This window comes from Odocoileus virginianus, chromosome 31 (genome assembly GCF_023699985.2).
Source record: "Odocoileus virginianus isolate 20LAN1187 ecotype Illinois chromosome 31, Ovbor_1.2, whole genome shotgun sequence".
Lineage (NCBI taxonomy): Eukaryota > Metazoa > Chordata > Mammalia > Artiodactyla > Cervidae > Odocoileus > Odocoileus virginianus.
Genome location: NC_069704.1, coordinates 27,635,761 through 27,653,887, shown reverse-complemented (window position 1 = coordinate 27,653,887; position 18,127 = coordinate 27,635,761). Strand labels below are relative to the sequence as shown.

The following is an 18,127-nucleotide window of genomic DNA, read 5'->3' as shown; positions in this document are numbered from 1 at the left end:
CCCTACTTTATATCTGTGTAACACTTTGTAAACACATTATACAGTGATTTTAAACTCTTGAGCAATCATTAATAAATCAATAGGTTTATTTATCTGGACCCATTCACAAGAGTACCTAACACTCGCTACCTGGCTTTACTAGAAATAAATGACATATGGTAGCTAAGTTCATAGGCACAAACTCCATTTAGCTGAGGATGAGGAGTTCCTGGAAATGGCACTTGCACAGAATCTGCAGTGTCCAAGGAGATCAGATCTGGCATTCTACACTGACAATGGCTCAGCTCCTTCCAATCACTTCACATTCACTGAAGTCAGGACTGTCTCTGGTCCTAATTTTTCTAGATGCTAACCACACAACTGTGAGTTAAACCTCCAAGGTACAGTGCTCTCTATTAAGCTTTTCATTAAATCAAAGAACTTCCAACTATCCTTAATTACACAAAGATCGTCACACCTTGGTTCCTTAAACAATTCCTTGCAAAGGCCTCTTTAAGCTGGCATCTTACAGCTTAGTCCTCTCCTACTGGGTCTAACAAACGCACTCCATCATAATGTGTGCTTTTTCTCAACATTTGCAATCAAAATTGCCCCACCAGGACAAAGCACAGTGACAATTACACATTCAACTCAGATAATGGTTGAGGGCTAAGCAGCTAAGAATACACTAGTAGCCCTAAGAGCACGCAGAAAAAAATGTAACTATACCATAAGCAACTGCAGGGGTCACCCACCTACTTCTCCCCTTCTCAGCACACAATCTAATGATACCAACATTCTTTCAGGACCTTCTGCCCCCTGCAGAGCCCATTTGAGCTGCTCTCACAGCACTTCACGGAGAAGGCACTGGCACCCCACTCCAGTACTCTTGCCTGGAAAATCCCACGGACGGAGGAGCCTGGTGGGCTACAGTCCATGGGGTCGCGAAGAGTCAGACATGACTGAGCGACTTCACTTTCACTTTTCACTTTTATGCACTGGAGAAGGAAATGGCAACCCACTCCAGTGTTCTTGCCTGGAGATTCCCAGGGATAGGGTCTCACAGAGTCGGACACGACTGAAGTGACTTAGCAGCAGCAGTAGCACAACACTTCAAAATTATCACTCGCCCTCTGAGCGACTAACGTACAAACATCTCAGCTCCCGCCACCCTCACTTGTTCTACAGGGGCTCCCAGATTTCCCGTGGGCTCAAACCTCAGCTACCGCAATAGAAACTTGCTTGACCATGAACTGTCTATGGCCTGCACCTCCTGACCCTCTCACTTACCTGTTCACTCTACTTTGACAACTGCCTGGGACCATCTCCTAAAGAAAGCACTTGCCTTGGAATCCTTAACTCAGTCTGTTTGCAGGGTACAGGTACAAGAAACAAGACACTGACTGCAGTTTTATGTATGCCTATTTATAACTAGTAAAATGTTCTGATGACAACAACAAGGCAGTACTACGTGTGGCTAAGTTAAATGGGTTGTATAAAAGGTACACCAAAAATTGACATTATTTAAAAATTGCTTTTGAGGCAAAAAGGATTTCCCTGATAACTGAGTTGGTAAAGAATCCACTTGCAGTGTGATCCCTGGGTCAGTAAGATCCACTGGAGAAGGGGTAGGCTGCCCACTCCAGTATTCTTGGGCTTCCCTTGTGGCTCAGCTGGTAAAGAGTCCACCTGCAATGAGGGAGACCTGGGTTCGATCCCTGGGTTGGGAAGATGCCTTGGAGAAGGGAAAGGCTACCCAGTCTAGTATTCTGACCTGGAGAATTCCATAGACTGTATAGTCCATAGGGTTGCAAAGAGTCGGACACGACTGAGCCACTTTCACTTTGTGGCATGAAACAACAAAATTTATTAATCCTAATCACAAATCTTTATATTAGAATAATACTTGCTTTCTGAAATAATTTTAAAATACAATTCTTAATCCAAAGCATGGGTTTTTTTAAAATCCAAGTTTATTGCTTAGCCTTTGGAATATTTAACATTTTTATTTTAGAAATTCCCAAAAGTATTTAAAAAAAAATCCTTTAGCACTGAGCCTGGAAATGGTTGTTTTTTGAATCTATTAATTTAGCCTCTAAAAATGTATTTGTTCAAAATAATCTGAGTAGGTCCTATTAAATAATGCTTTGAGGTTTATCTCCCTTTTCCTGCCCTCTTGAGTAAGACAGATTTCATTAAATAAAGTATTTTTCCATTTTGGAGCAAAGATGTTATTTCATTCAAATTAACTGCAGTGTCTTGACATTTGTTACTACTGGAAAATAAGAGCAGGACATAAGGCGGAGGGAGGAAGAGGATATTTCCCCCATGCTGGAATAGAAACTATCTCCAGTCCCACAATCATCCTACATACACACAAACGTCACCATAGTAGTAGCAATGGTACTCTTAGGAGGAAGGAGAAAGCAGACTTCTGTGTGTTACTATGATCAAGAACAGTTCCTGTGGGTTCAGCATGGGAATATTAGTGAATCGTTTATAATACAGCTCACATCTCTTTTCCAAGTATCCTACTATTTCACAGGCATCTGTTTTTGAGTATCCATGACATTCACAGATAAGTCCTCCATGCAATACACATGATATAGAGAGATATTCATATATAGATATAGATATTATCCAGTTTCGTGTACTAATGTCACTTCCCAGAGATCCGGGGTCAAGTATGAAATCTCTATCACAGCTCCTGCAGGACCCATTGAAAGGAAGAAAACTATAAAATGCACTCAAACATATTCTGAGTGGATTTTTACTTCAAGTCTTTTTAGTCACAATAGTTTAAAACTAGACTTTGTGTTAGATTTCCAGTTCAAGATGGCAAGTAGAAGGATGTGCGCTCATCTCCTGCTGCGAGAGCACCAAATTTGCAACTAGCTATTGAACAATCATTGACAGGAGGACACTGGAACCCACCAAAAAAGATACCCCACATCCAAAGACAAATTAGAAGCTGCAACAAGACAGTTAGGAGGGGCATGATCATGATAAAATCAAATCCCATATCCGCTGGGTGGGCAACCCACAAACGAGAGAACAATAATACCAAAGAAGTTTTCCCACTGCTGTGAACATTCTGAGCCCCACATCAGGCTTCTCAGCCTGGGGACAACAAAGGGAATGGGGATCCCCAGGGAATCTGACTTTGAAGGCCAGCAGGATTTGATTACAAGACTTCCACAGGACTGGGTTAAACAGAGATTCCACTCTTGGAAGGCACAAACAAAATCTTGCATGCACCAAGACCCAGGGGAATGGAGCAGTGACCCCACAGGAGACTGAACCAGACCTACCTGCTAGCGCTGGAGGGTCTCCCGTGGAGGCGTCAGTCAGCAGTGGCTCACCCTGGGGACAGGCTCCCTGGCAGCAGCAGTCCTGGAAGGGGCCCCTTGGCATAAGTGCTCTTGGAGGTCCCCACTGACCCTACCATAGAGCCCTAGCCCAGGGCTGGGTTGCCTCAGGCCAAACAACTAACAGAGAGGGAGCACAACCCCACCCAACAGCAGAAAACTGGGTTAGTTTTACCAGAGCAAGAGCCAGTTTTTCCATCTGCCAGTCGCTCCCATCAGGGAGCGCATACAACCCTCTTAGCCTCCTCCATCAGAGGGCAGACAGAAGAAGAAGAATCACAATCCCACAGCTAGAACAAAAACCACATTACAAAACTTAAGCAGGATGAAAAAGCAAAAAGTTATGTGTCAGATGAAGGGACATGATAAAACCCCAGAAAAACAACTAAATGTAGTGGAGCTAGGCAACCTTCCAGAAAAAGAACTTAGAATAATGATAGTGAAGATGATTCAGGACCTCGGGAAAACAATGGAGAAGGTCCAAGAAATGTTTACCAAAGACCTAGAGGAGCTAAAGAACAAACAAGATGAATAACACACTAGAAGAAATCAACAGCAGAATAATTGAGGCAGAAGCACAGATAAATGACCTGGAGGACAGAATGGTTGAAATCACTGCTGTAGAACAGAATACAGAAAAAAGAATGAAAAAAATGAAGACAGCCTAAGAGACATCTGGGACAACATTAAATACACCAACATTCACATTACAGGGGCCTAAGAAGGAGACGAGAAAGAAAAAGAACCTGAGAAAATATTGAAGAGATAGCAGCTGAAAACTTCCCGAACATGGGAAAGGAAATAGTCAAGTCCAGGAAGCAGAGAATTCCAGGCAGGATAAACCCAAGGAGGAACACCCCAAGACATAAACTGACAAATCAAGCTGACAAAAATTAAAGACAGATAAAATATTAAAAACAAGGGGAAAATAACAAATAACATACAAGGGAACTCCCATGAGGTTATCGACCGATTTCTCAACAGAAACTCTACAAACTAGAAGGGAACGGCATGATATATTTAAAGTGATGAAACAGAATAACCTACAACCAAGAATATTCTACCCAGCCAGACTCTCGTTCAGATCTGATGGCGAAATCAAAAGCTTTACAGACAAGCAAAAGTTAACTGAATTCAGCACCGCAAAACCAGCTTTCCAACAAATACTAAAGGAACTTCTCTAGGCAGGAAATACAAGACAAGGGAAAGACTTACACAAAATAAGTCCAAAACAATTTAAAAAATGGTAATACGATTATACACATTGATAATTACCTTAAATGTAAATGGATTAAATGCAGGAACCAAAAGACAGACTAGCTGGGCAGATGAAAACATCTACATGTATGCACTTCCACTTACCACATCACACTACTTAATCCCCCAAACTGTATGTGATTATTTTATACAGCTAGGTTAATCATGTTTCCATCATGGCTTGCAATTACAATGATCTTTTATTTTTTGTGAGGCTATTGATTGTGAAAACTGATAAAAGTCTTCTACTATTGTGATTTTTCCTTAATGCAATAACTATCATGATTGGTCAATAGAAAATAATAGAATTCTGTATCACAGAAACTAGCATTTAATAGAAAAACCTGTAATCACTTTTTAAAATCCAGACACAAGTCAGACTTATCTTGGAACTTTCTAAAAAATACAAATACCCGGGACTGTTTTTCTTCAAAGCTCCAGATGTGTTTCTAAGAAACAGCCATGTTTAAAAACACCCAGACTATATGATGATCTTTTATCTAGTTTCATTTTTTCTACTTCATATTCAGTGCTCCCATTTCATTTAGTTTATGTTTTCCAATTTGTCTGTTTCTTTTTTTAATGTTCTTTATATATGTAAATATATAAAATATGTATATATTTTTAAAAACTTATGAATTTTTGCTAACTAAAAAGTTTATTACATTTTGATTCCACTTATTTGACTCAGTGTAAATAGAATGCTATATTTAAAATTTATATTCACTCAAAATTTTTATACAGTTCCATGTATTTTGGCATCTAGTATTACTGCTAAAAGTCTAGAAAGTTTTCTGTCTTAGTGATTTAAAAAAAAAAAATTGAAAAAAAAAAAAAATTGAATGACCCTTGAAACTTCTAATCCAATTCTGAGAATATAAAGAAATATTATGCTGTAAAAAATAATAAAACAGAAAATTAATATGTAATATAGCATTATTAACTAAAGTACAGATTTTGCTCAAATCTCACAAAATTTTATGCCAGTGTACATTATTTGTTTTCATACCTTACTCAAGACTCCACATTGTATTTAATTACATTGATCAGCTTCAGCTGCATGTAACAAATTCTGGTAAATTCTCTTTTCATTTTTATCCTATTACAAGCATTTTCCAATTTTCCTTGTTATGGCTTCTTAGATATACCCCTCATTTTAAAAGCAGACATTTAATTTCCAAACACATGGGAGTTTTAAAAATATCTTAGACATTAACTTCTTATTTTTGATACTAATTTCTCATTTAAATGCTCTCCTTTCTGCCATCACTTTCTATGTTTTTGCAGTCTTCTAACTTTATTGAGACTTTCAATGGCCATAGATCTCTTCTGGTAAATGTCACACTGCACTTGAAAATATGTGGGTCATTTTCAAGTATCTTTTGATACTGATCTCTAACATAATTCCACAGTAATAAGAAAACACTCTCTGTATGATTTCAATACTTTTAGAGCATGAAATTTCTGCACCTGGTTTTATGTCTTTGGATATGTTCCAGTGTCTCTTAGCTTATAGTCTATGGGAACTTGAATTGAATTTGCATCCTACTATTGTGTGAAAACTGTATAAATCTTAATTATGTCCAATTAGTTCATAATGCTTTTCAGGTCTACTATATTCTTCTACTTCTCTTGTATATTCATTCTATCCATTTCTCAGAGTTTAATATTGAAACTCCAACTAAAAATCTTAATTTATCTACTAAAACAGTTATAATGTACTGTGGAACTATATGTAACTTTGTTCTGTATTTTCCAAGTTGCCTGTAAATGTGTTATCTTATTTTCATAATTTAAAAAATAAATAAGAAAGATAAGAAAAATACAACCCAGAAAAAAAAAAAAACAGTAGTTTCAAATTAGAATATAATAGTGGGGTTAAAATACCAAACTCAGTTGTGTTTGCTAGCTAAATTCTAAGCTTTTTTGAGTTTATTGTCAAAAAGGAAATAAATGCACGTTAAGATGTTTGTTTCACTTGGTGCTTCCAAAAAGCTAATGACAATAGTACAATATAAAATTCTAAGAGCAGTTGAGAACAGCTCCCAAAATGTAAAATCATAATGTTAATTCTGTTACACATTCAAGTCAAAGCAATTCTTCCCCAGCACCTATAAAAGAACGTGAAAATCAGAATGTTTTTCAGTTTAAGTCACACACACCAAATCTAGTTCTTAAAATATTTAGCCATCTTCATCTTTAGTGCCTTTAATTTAAGCAATAATTAACTTAAAAGGTGCTCTGTAATTATCTCCTTTACCAATAAATAAGATATTAAAATAAAACAAAGTATCTCATTTTAAATTATGTCCTATGTGATACTTTGACATTCAAATTAGAGATACAGAATTAACTGGAATCTAGACCTTTTACTTTAGCTGTTTTAGTAGATATAGTTTTCAGTATATTGTTAACCACATGCATATATTCATATTTTATATATATATTATGACTAGTTACATACCAAAATGAAGTTTTTTCTCGTTTCTTTTAAAGGTTAAAAACACGCAAGAGAAAGACACCATAAGACAGATCATTTTCACCACATATTGAAAAAAATAATTCACTTTGTGCAGGAATTATCAAGTGACACTTCCATCACAAGTTTCTATAAAACTAATGCTGTTTAAATCTAAAGAGCAAAATTACTTAATGATGACTTATTCCTTCATTGCCTGTCTTCATTGAGATAATGACTTAAGAATATATTCCTTTCTCAATCTTTCAGTGATAACAAGCATGTTGTTAATAAATCTTCACATCCCCTCCTCCCTTCCTCAGTAATACTTGGCCCAGGGCCTTGTTCAAAGCAGTTGCTCAATAAATATTTGTTGAATAAATTCCATAGCACAACTTATACGAATACAAATGAGGATAAATGAGCAAAATGCAGAGAATGATTCAGCTGAGATGATCCTAAAATAAAGGACTTTGCAGAATTCATAATCTGTAATGATATTATAGCATTATGGATTGGATATAAAAAGATCAATATCATAAATTGCATAGCAGTGCCAAGAAAGTAATTTTACTTTCAAATTAGAACTTGAAGGAACAACAAATATCATCAGCATCAGGAACAAGATGTTTTTCTTTTGTGAAAAGTACACTGTCAACCAAATTTTAATGGTATAAAAGTAAACTATCTGAGAAATGAAATATGTGATATTATGCAATTAGAACAAATTTACTCTGCCTAACTTGTTCAGCTTTTCAGACTGAAAGACAATTGGACCAAATTTTTGAACTGACTGGTGAATAAAGAACTCTAACAGAACTGCTCCTCTAGAATATGAATGATACTAAGAAAGGAGCTGAATAAAAGATGAAGAGAATAAGTCAGAAAATGTTCAACTGAAAATAATATATTGGCCATTCAGATTTGTTCTTTTGGTAAATAACTGTAGTTGAAAATCAAAAGGAATCTGAATATTTTTAAATTTTTAAAAAATAGGATATAAAAGAACTCCCCTGTTCCCAAAGTTCAAGCTGGCATTTCATGAGATTTCCCTCTTATCAAACACTATAAGATATATGCCTGGCCACTAAGCAAAGAAATGCCAAGAAATAACTAACCTGCGGAGGGGGGGAGGGGGGTGGGGATCAAGAACAGCTGTTAAATAACTCATTCTAAGTATCCTTTCAGCAAATGCCTACAAAAGTAAGATTCATTTTAAATAAAAATTTAGTATTACCAAAAACATCTACCATCCAAAACATAGCATTCATAATTAACCCAACAAAATATCACAGAAACTACTTCCAGCATTACCTGTACACAGAAACCAACAAAACTTTTCATATAAAGACAGATTTCAACATAAGTTGTAAACATACGAAAGATACTTTACAGATAAAGAAAACTAAAACTGCTACCTAAGACTAAAATTAAAACAAGCAAACAGGAAGGGATGGAATCAAGAGTCACAACTAACAGGTTAAATCTACAGTTTTAAAATCATCAAAGAACTGCAAAGTATAGTCAATGATCTGAATACCTTTGTTGGAGCAGTATCCATGAAAAGCTATAGAAAAAAAGAGAGAGAGAGAGAGAGAAGGGCTTAAAACTTTCAAATAAACTCGAGAATCCAGATGAGATGCACACATTCCAGTTAAATAACCTTGTATTTCAGAAGTTAAAATCAACTTCACTTTGGAAACTGTTTTCTAAATTAATCCCTGGCTAATACATTAGTCAGCACTTCGAGAAATTAAATAAATTAGACTAAACAATCTTGGAGGCTAAAAATCAAAAAATGTAAAGAAACAGTATTTGAAAATTGGTTATCTCCTGCTGCACCACTTACTTTGTCTTCAATATAATCTCTCCACTTTTCACCTTCAGCAACCCCTGCATCTACTTACCTCACTAAGTGAGGCCCGGCTTTGACATAGAGAGAGATAAACCAATCTACCCAAGTTTTCCTTTATTTAAAGACAATTATAAAAGTAATTTTAATGTGAAGGCCTTAAAGGACTTACTAAGATCAAAAATATTCTGTAGCTAGCATGGGAAGAAAAACAAAATACTGACTACTAAAATTATTTTTTCCCAGTGTAGTAAAAAAAAAAAAGTAGATTTAAAGCTATCATTTCTTATCTTATTTATATTATTTTCTGACTCCCACCCCTTCCAAATAAATTAGGTTTCTGTGCCACACATTAAACATTAGAAAGGCCTCTTGAAAGGTAATTTGTTTTACCCAAAACAAACAAACACCCTGTCTGCCAAGAACACCACCAATGTCAAGTGGTGATTTAAGTATAAATCACTTAAATTTGCTTTTTGATTTCCATAGTATATCAGTATCATAGCTTTTGGATCTGTGAAATACTCTTTAAAATGCAGGTACCAGAGCACAGTCGAGATTTAAGTTAGCCACTCTGAAAAATTTGTACTTCATCAGTAAATAATTTACTTTAAATAACCTTCTACCTGAGGCTCTCCCATGAGGTCTTTGCATTTTTTATGAAGAACTCCCCCACCCCCGGAAACTTAGCTGTGATTTAATAGTAAGCAATATATGAACTCTTTAGTATAATAAAAATACATAACAATAGCCTCAGAAGAGTTTTATTTCACTCTTCCTTTTACAAGAAATCTTTAAAGCGAAACCGTTAACGTTTTTCCCAAGGCAGAGAAGATTATCAACGCGGCGCCAAACCTCCTCCGCGGCTCTGACAAATACTGAGCCAGCCTCATCTGGAGCATTTCTGCCCTGAAGATCACATTTAGCAGCAGAGCGAGGAGCACACTGCATTTTCACTGTTCTGAGTCACCGAACCTTTTGTGCAAGCACACGTGTGAGGGAAATGTTTCATTCTGAGCCTGAAACCCTCCCAACCGTGACTGTCTCCGCATGCCCGCTGTGACCCCTGCCTTGCCCACTGCTGCCACACTTGGTATACCAGAGACCATTTTAGGAGCCCTGGTTGTCATGGAGGCACCAGGCCAGGCACTTAACATGCGTCCCTTTCATTTCATTCTCCCAACAACTCTGCAGACTTTTTAAACAGATGAGAGAATCCAGGCTCCAAAAGGTCGTTAACAATCTAGCTGTGTTCCGTCCTTGAGTGGGGAGACACCAACTTTCCCTGGTGTCCTTGAGCCTAACTGCTAGAATCAGCTCCTTAAAAACTCTACCATCAGTTTTTCTTCCCCAAAGATTTCAACCATACTATGGTTCCCCTACAGGCTAGGTCTCCTTCAAATCCTCCAAGTTCTATTTTCTCAAGTAAGGCAGAAAACATAACCTCCATGAGAGCAGGGACTATCTCCAGCAGTAACTTATTTTAAGCACTGGGGGGGGGGGGGGGGCAAGGTAGGGATGCAGGAAGCCTGCCAGAGTAGGTATTCATTACATGTTGGAGGAATAAAATATCTGGAAGATTAGGGCTATAATGATGGCCAACTTGCAAAGTATTACGTTGGTGAAAAAGTAATTGTGGTTTCAGACTGTGAATTTTAAATCACTACAAACAGGCTCAAACACATCTTTATTAAACAAAATAGGAACCATGACAATCAATATGTTTTTGCAACGAGAAATAAGTTGGTTCATTCCTGTAGCATAAAAAATCTGTGCTTCAGGATTTGATGAACTCTTGGAAAGCATTTTCTGCCTCCTGTTGGTTGTGGAAGCATTTTCCCTGCAAAGCAAAGTTGTCAGGATGCTTGAAGACGTGGTAGTTGATTGGCAAGAGGTTGAGTAGGGCAGACGAGGCAAAACTTCATAGCCCAATTTGTTCAACTTTTGAAGCGCCGGTTGTACAGTGTGTGGTCAGGCATTGTCTTGGAGAACTGGACCCTTTCTGGTGACCAACGTCGGCTGTGGGTGTTGCAGTTTTTGTCCAGCGCATTTTAACAATTTTCTGAGCACACTTCTCAGATGTAGTGGTTTCAGACAGCTACAGTGGATCAGACCGGCCGCAGACCACCAAACGGTGCCCACAACCTTTTTCAGTGCAAGTCTGGCTTTGGGAAGTGCTTTGGAGCTTCTTTTCGGTCCAACTACTAAGCTGGTTGTTGCCAGTTGTCTATGAAATCCACTTTTTGTCACATGGCACAAGTCAATCAAGAAATGGTTTGCTGTTGTTGCATAGAATAGGAGAAGACAGCGCTTCAAAATGACAATTTTTTTGATTTCCAGTCAGCTCCTAAGGCACCCACTTATCGAGCTTTATCACCTTTCCAATTTGCTTCAAATGCCCAAAGACCATAGAATGGCTGACGCTGAGTTCTTCAGCAACTTCTCATGTAGTTGTAAGAGGATCAGTTTTGATGATCCTCTCAATAGGTCGTTGTCAACTTCCAATGGCCGGCCACCAGCCCTCTCATCTTCAAGGCTTTGCCTCCTTGGCAAAACTTCTTGAACCACCCCTGCACTGTATGTTTATTAGCAGTTCCGGGCCAAATGCGTTGTTCATGTTGTGAGTTGTTTCCACTGCTTTGTGATCCATTTTGAACTCAAATAAGAAAATCACTTAAATTTGCCTTTTAATTTCCATAGTATAAAATAAACAGCAAGTAATAAGTCATTAGCAAAAAAAAAAAAAAAAGGCAAGAAATGCACATTAAAGTGATGTATAACATAACCACATTTAAGAATATATTCCAGTATCAAGCAGGAAAGTTCAACAATGTAAAATCTCAATTACTTTCGTACCAACCTAATAGCATGAGCTCAGAAGGCCCTGAACTGTGTACTGAGTTTGCTTATTTTTCCAAGTTTACTAGATAATTATTCATTTCTCTAAATACAACTTTATAAATACTATTTATGTTGCATCACCTACCAACCAAAGTAGCAGAGGAATAACTAGAGGTTCAATAAATCATTTATATATAACTGTGAAGCAGCTTTATCTGTCAGAAAGAATAAAAAGCAAATAATCAAGACTTTCCCAAAAAGAAGTTGCATCAATTTGGCCAAAATTACATCTCGAATTCCTCAAAGGGAAAAATGGACAATTGTGAAACTTCTAGGTAATCTCTTCAAAATCTTCCAGAAAACACCAGTCCAGTCAATTCAGAGTTCCTCTGAGACCATTTCAGAAATATCCAAGAAATGTCACTGGTATGAACCAGTGCCTTCCTTCCATCCTAAAAATCCACCAAGTGGTTTCCTTCTAGCTCTCTCCAATCCTGATGAAATTTGGGGAAATCCATTCTCATTCTAAGGCACAGAGCAGTTAATCTGTGTTGACTGTCAACTCCTAGCATTAATACTGTCTCTGTAACCCAGTTATTCTACTTTCCCTTCATCTTTATGCCCAAACACTCTATGTGGCAGCAACAGTGAAAGTGTGTTGTCTGCCTTTTTATTTTGCCTAACAATCAGACTCAAAGCAGATGACTAGCATGATACCATCAGAAATAAAGATGCTGAAGAAATAAGCAAGTACACAAATCAAGAAAATAAATTCACACTATGCACAGAGTAAGTATACACATGTCATGAATAAGAAGAAAAATGAACATTACACTTTGATGAGTTTCAGTTACTAAAACTCAGTAACCTAGTACATGAAACTCTTGAAGAAAAATTATTTCCTCTTTAATCAGTGTCCCAGGTTAACAACATTCCTTTTCTATTAAGAAAACTATGCTTCTATCACTGCAAACAATGAATATGCATGACTATTTTACACAGTAAGCATTCAATAAATTCTTCTTGAACTAATGAATAAATTTTCCCTGTCTAATGATATCTAGCATGATTTTTAAAATCCTAAAAAGAAGGGGGGAGGAGCAGTGCTGTATCTGTTCAATTTTATTTGATGAGTATCCAACACACCATTAATTAATGCTTTTAAATAACAACCCTGACCTCAATTAGAGCTTCTCCAATAAAATTATTTACCATTACAATATACTCTTTAAACAGTAGAATACAATGGCAGACACTGAAAAGAAGTTTTTCTTCAATTTAAGACAAACCACCAAGAATATCTTTTAAGGCAGTAATTATTGTCAATTTTCTCTACTAGTCTGGAAAAAAATTTTAAAGTAAAATAAATCGAAGATGTGTACCAACTATTAAGTTCTATAAATTATCAAACACAGAGATTATGCAGTAATGTTATAGTCTTTAAATTTTGTTTCACAGGAAAATAAAAAACCTGACTGTGGGGAATTTCCTGGTGATCTAGGAAATTCAAGTAGGGGAACTAAGATCCCACAAGCCTTGTGGCCAAAAAAAAAAAAAAGCCTGACTGTGTCCAACACCTTTTCCCTGGGTCTTTCTCTCATCTAGATACCTAGCTCCAAATTCAACTAAAAGCCCTTCTCACTTCCCTTCTTCCTCCTGCTTCCTAACTGATAACTCATTAGGATCTTATCTTTACTCAGTTTCTCTTTAGCATTAATGTATATTAGTTTCTTTCACATGATTCACTGAAATAAAATTCATGCCACTGCATACAGCAGAAACTGACTGAATGGCTAATGAGAGGTTGATGGGGTCTGCTTAGGAATAAAACCTGGGTCAATCTGCTCCTTCTAAGAGTAGTGCCCAGTTTATCGAGGAGGTGGGCCAGACAAATAGTGATCATATAACAAAGGACAGAGGAGCAAAAATAGAATTAAAGCTTTCATGTTAAATGTACACACATGAAATATGCTGGGATCTATGGGAATTCAGCTTACAGATAAAATAGATTGTAACCAAAATGTCAAGGGATCAAAGTTTTAAAAAAATTAAAAGTAATATATTTAAAGGCAGAGTGGGCAGAATAATGTATATTAATGTTTACAAACCAACCCCACTGGGAAAGAATCTTCACAATGCTATAACAAGTATTGGTGAAGATGTGGAATAATTGATAATTGCTAGTGAGAATGCTGGTGGTACAGCTGCTTTGGAAAAAAGTCTGGCAGTTCATGGAGTTACCACGTGATCCAGAAATTCTACTCCTAGGTATATATCCAAAGAATTCAAAACAAATGTCCACACAGAAACTTGTATGTGAATGTTTGTAGCAGCATTATTCATAATTGCCCTAAAAGTTCGCTCACAAATGGATAAAACCATATAAATTTGGCCTGGCCATTTCACATTTACAGACATAGTCACACTTGTAGGTAGATAAGCACACTGATGCTGTGTGCAGTAAGGACTGGAAAACCTCCAAATAACCATTTATTTATTAGCATTAAATAAATGACAATTAAGCCATATAATGCAACAATTTGTTGTTTAGCCGCTGAGTCATGTCCAACTCTTCTATGATCCCATGAACTGGAGCCCACCAGGCTCCTCTGTCCATGGGATTTCCCAATCAAGACTACTGGAGTCGATTGCCATTTCCTTCTCCAGGGGATCTTCCCAACCCAAGGGTCAAACTAAAATCTCCTCCTGCATTAGCAGGCAGATTCTTTACTACTGCCCAGGGAAGCCCTACAATGCAACAATATGCAACCATTAAAAAGAGCCAGTAAAAAGACCACTCTTGTGGGGATGGGAAGGGAGCGCAAAAAAAAAAAAAAAAAAAAAGAGAGAGAGAACCACTCTGCTGGTACGGCACAATTTGCAGAAACTTAAATATGAGTAGAAAACTGAAGGGAAAGAAGATGCTACCAGAAAGGGAGACTAATTACATTTATACATCTGTTTTGACGTTAAAAATGTGCATACACTATTTTCAGAAAACTGAGGGAAAAACAAATTGAGAAGGATGGTACCAGGTTGCCATTTGCTGAGGATGAGGTCTCAAGCCTTCCCTACAAGCCCAATAAAAAGAAATCCCCACTTTGCATCCTAAGTTACTTATCACACCCAAACAAGCTGATTTAGTATCATTTTTCCCAGGAAGACAAGACTGTCACTAAGAGACACAGGGAGGAATTCGAGGGGAAGTTCATTTCCTTAACCCCCTGGGTTAATCTTACTGAGATTGGACCCTTCTGTTATCTGGGCTTGTAATCTAAATAAGAGTATTGTGATTATATATGGTGCACCAATTCTTGCCTCAATATTCTGCTTGGTGATAACTTCTGACATTAATTCATTGATCACTACCTCAGGAAAGCAAGCCACGCTGCATTTTTTTCTCCATAAAGAAGGACAATTTACTCCAATGACTTTGCCAACAGAAACTTCCTTTTAAACATAGACATTTAAAGGTGTATATGTATACATTTAAATCCGCATATCCCACTTTATGGTTTTATACTTCATATCTCTTTTGGCCTAAGCAGTAACTAAAACCAAATGAGGCAGTTCTACACGTACTAATACAGAACAATCTTTCTGTTAAGAAATACTGAAAACAATGTGTAAAACAATGTACTGTACGCTGCGGTGCTTGGGTATGGTAGAGATCGTATACATGTAAATAAACATGCCAGTCTATTTCTAGAAGAATTCACAAAAGACTAGCAGAGTAAGCTGCCTCCAGGTTTTGACATCCGGTTGCTGAGGCCAACTTTTCTCTACATATAATACTCCTGTTTACCTTTGGAATTAAGAATTCTGTACCAAGGAAGTGTTCCCAAGTAAGTGTTACTTGTCCTAAAATCAAATGCTATTCAATAAGGTCCTTCGAAGAGATATACATAAGGACTGTGCGGGTCCTTCACCCGGGCCATGTCCATCTCCATCTCCTCGGCGGTGCACACCAGTGGGACCTGGGCGCAGCCTAAGCAAGAAGCTTCACCTCCTACAGCGCCAGGCGCTAAGGTGGAGCTGGGCAGGTGAATTACCGCAACCCCTTCCTCCTCCCGCCTCCTCCAGTCCCCAGGGGTCTTTCATTCAACGCCGAGAAACCTTCCGCTCTACACTCCACTTTCTGTGAAATGGACCTTAGTTTCCAACTGCCTAACAATCTAAAAAAAAAAAAAATTTCTAATAAATTTCTGTGTTTGAACATTTTCTAAATTAATGTTCTGACCACTCCCGCTCACCTGGTTTATCAAAGGCTATGAGCGGGAAACAGTTTACATCAATAAAAACCCTACACACCGAGGTTTACACACTCCACGCCACAGAAAACAGACTGAAAATTCCCTCAAAATGTAGACTAAGCTGGGCTGTTTACAAAGCGTTTCCACCTACACCATCACATTTAACGCCTTCCACAAGCTTCAGGGTCAATCCTGGCAAACCCTACGGCTCCCAAATTGGATTTATAAAGTCCTCAGGAATTGTAGAAGAGGCACTAACAATAAAGCAGCTATCAAACGGCTGCTTTTCTACCTGCAATTTCTCCGAAGTGACAACTCTGGGCACTCATCACACTGACCGGTTCAAGTGCCATCAACGTGACATTCCTTCCAGAAGCAAGACAGGGGAATTATCCCGAGGTCTGGGGTGTGCAAGTGCGCGCGCTGGGGAGAGGACGAGTGCAATGAGGACCAAGGCGAGAATCTGGCTTCCGCGCCCGGCCAAGGAACGCCGCCCCAGACGGGATTTCCCACAGAGCAGCGGAGGTTTGGCAAACGCCAAATAAACACTGCAGCTCCGGTGCCGGAGCGTTCAGCGCGCTCGGGGAATTCTTTGGAGTGATTCGGAGGTTCAGACTCCTTAAGGGCCAACCGAGATTGCAAACGGGGAGGCGGTATCAACTCGAATTTAGGAAAATCCCGAGGCGCCGAACAGACGCCAGCAATTTAGAAAGGTGACCCTCGGGCCATCCTGCTGGGGTAGGAGGATGCAAAACAGATAAAGTTACAGCTCTCAACAAACGCAGATGGAAACTCGGGGTAGGGGGGCGCTCCCAGAGCCAGGCTCCTGAAGGGGGTGTGGCCGACTAGTGCTTTTAGGGGGTGGCGTGGAGGCGTGTCAGTCGGGCCCTGGGAGGACGCCTCTGCTGCCCTGGGTGGGTGGGCTAGGACCCCCCGAGCCGGGTGCCGCGCGTCCCAGGCGCCCCGCCATGCTCTCGCTCGCCGGCTCACCGGTGATATCCAGGTACAGATCGTCCTGCCGATCCAGGTGGTGCAGCTCCTGCGACGTGGAGCTGCGGCTCTTCTTCACTCCCGGAGAGGACGAGCACCGCCGCGAGCAGGGGGGCGCGGCGGCCCAGTTCGGCCGCCGCTCGCTCTTCCGCTTCATGGAGGCGGCCGCGGCCCGTCAGGGGACCACGACCATGGCCTCGCGCGCCCACTACCCCGCCGAAGCCCCCGCCAACCCCGCGCGCGGGCGCTCGGGGCGGCGGGCGCGGAGCGGCGCTGCGGCGACGGCAGGCGCTGGCGGAGCCCGGCGGGAGGTGGCCGCGCGAGAGCCGGAGGAGGGGCCTGGCCCACCGCGCCTGCCCCGCTCCCTCCTGCGGCCGCCGCCGGACCCGCGCAGCAGCCCTCGCTACAGCGCCTCCTGCCGCTGCCGGCGCCCCCAAGCCCGCCCCCAGGTGCCCGCAGCCCGCTGGCGCGGCCGAGGCGAAGGTGCTGCCGCCAGCGGCTGGAGCTGCTTGGGATAACCGCGCGCGCCCACCGCGGCCACTGACGCTGCAGCCGAGGAGCCGGAGCACAGCGGGCCGCGGCTCCTGGGGACCCCAGGAGGGCTGTTCCGTGGAGCTTCATTCACAAAAAAGGGCCCACAAACCTCCTCGGGGCCCGCAGACTGAGGCCTTTCATTGGTCAGCGGGGCGTGACGTCACGTAGACGGGGCTTTTCTACCGGCAGGTAGTTGGTGACGCCATAAAGAAAAGTCTGAGTGGTTCCGCCAATCAAAGATAAAAGTGTGCTCGTGAGCCTTGGCAACCTCCCCTACTTTTCTGCTGCTTCTGTGTTACCGGAGTGCCTAGACCCTAGTTCCTAACTTCCTTTAGAGAGTCACCGAAGCTTTACACAGTCTAACAACTTAACTCCAGTTCTTTGGCATGTATATATATTTTAAGTATTTCTTCCTTTTCCCCGCAATTATGCCGAGTGAAAGGGGCTCTTGCCCTGGCTACTGGCTTGGAAGAGAATGAGCTTCTTAAACTGTCCGGTGTTACTGTAGACTTAAGGTAGAGTTGATTTCAGAACTTAGTAACTGTTAAATCAGCTACGCTCTTTTTATTTATTTTATTCTGATCTATGCCCACAA

General features: G+C 40.0%; 1 protein-coding gene across 15 annotated transcripts in view; it reads right to left on the bottom strand.

Annotated features, from left to right (window-relative positions):
* Positions 1–17,247, bottom strand: part of CDC14B (cell division cycle 14B) — a 130,056-nt gene extending 112,809 nt beyond the window's left edge. For 9 of the 15 annotated variants that reach the window (XM_070459486.1, XM_070459493.1, XM_070459487.1 and 6 more), the window contains exons 1-3: positions 9,770–9,880; positions 8,603–8,629; positions 3,291–3,372 (exon numbers count right to left, since the gene is read on the bottom strand). In XM_070459486.1, the coding sequence (XP_070315587.1) occupies positions 3,291–3,372; positions 8,603–8,629; positions 9,770–9,865 (205 nt within the window). In that variant the 5' untranslated portion in view covers positions 9,866–9,880. Of the gene's footprint in view, positions 1–3,290; positions 3,373–8,602; positions 8,630–9,769; positions 9,881–16,998 lie in introns of those variants that run through there. The other 6 variants (XM_020898940.2, XM_070459484.1, XM_070459488.1 and 3 more) reach the window with 5 other exon arrangements.
* Positions 17,248–18,127: the final 880 nt, after the last annotated feature.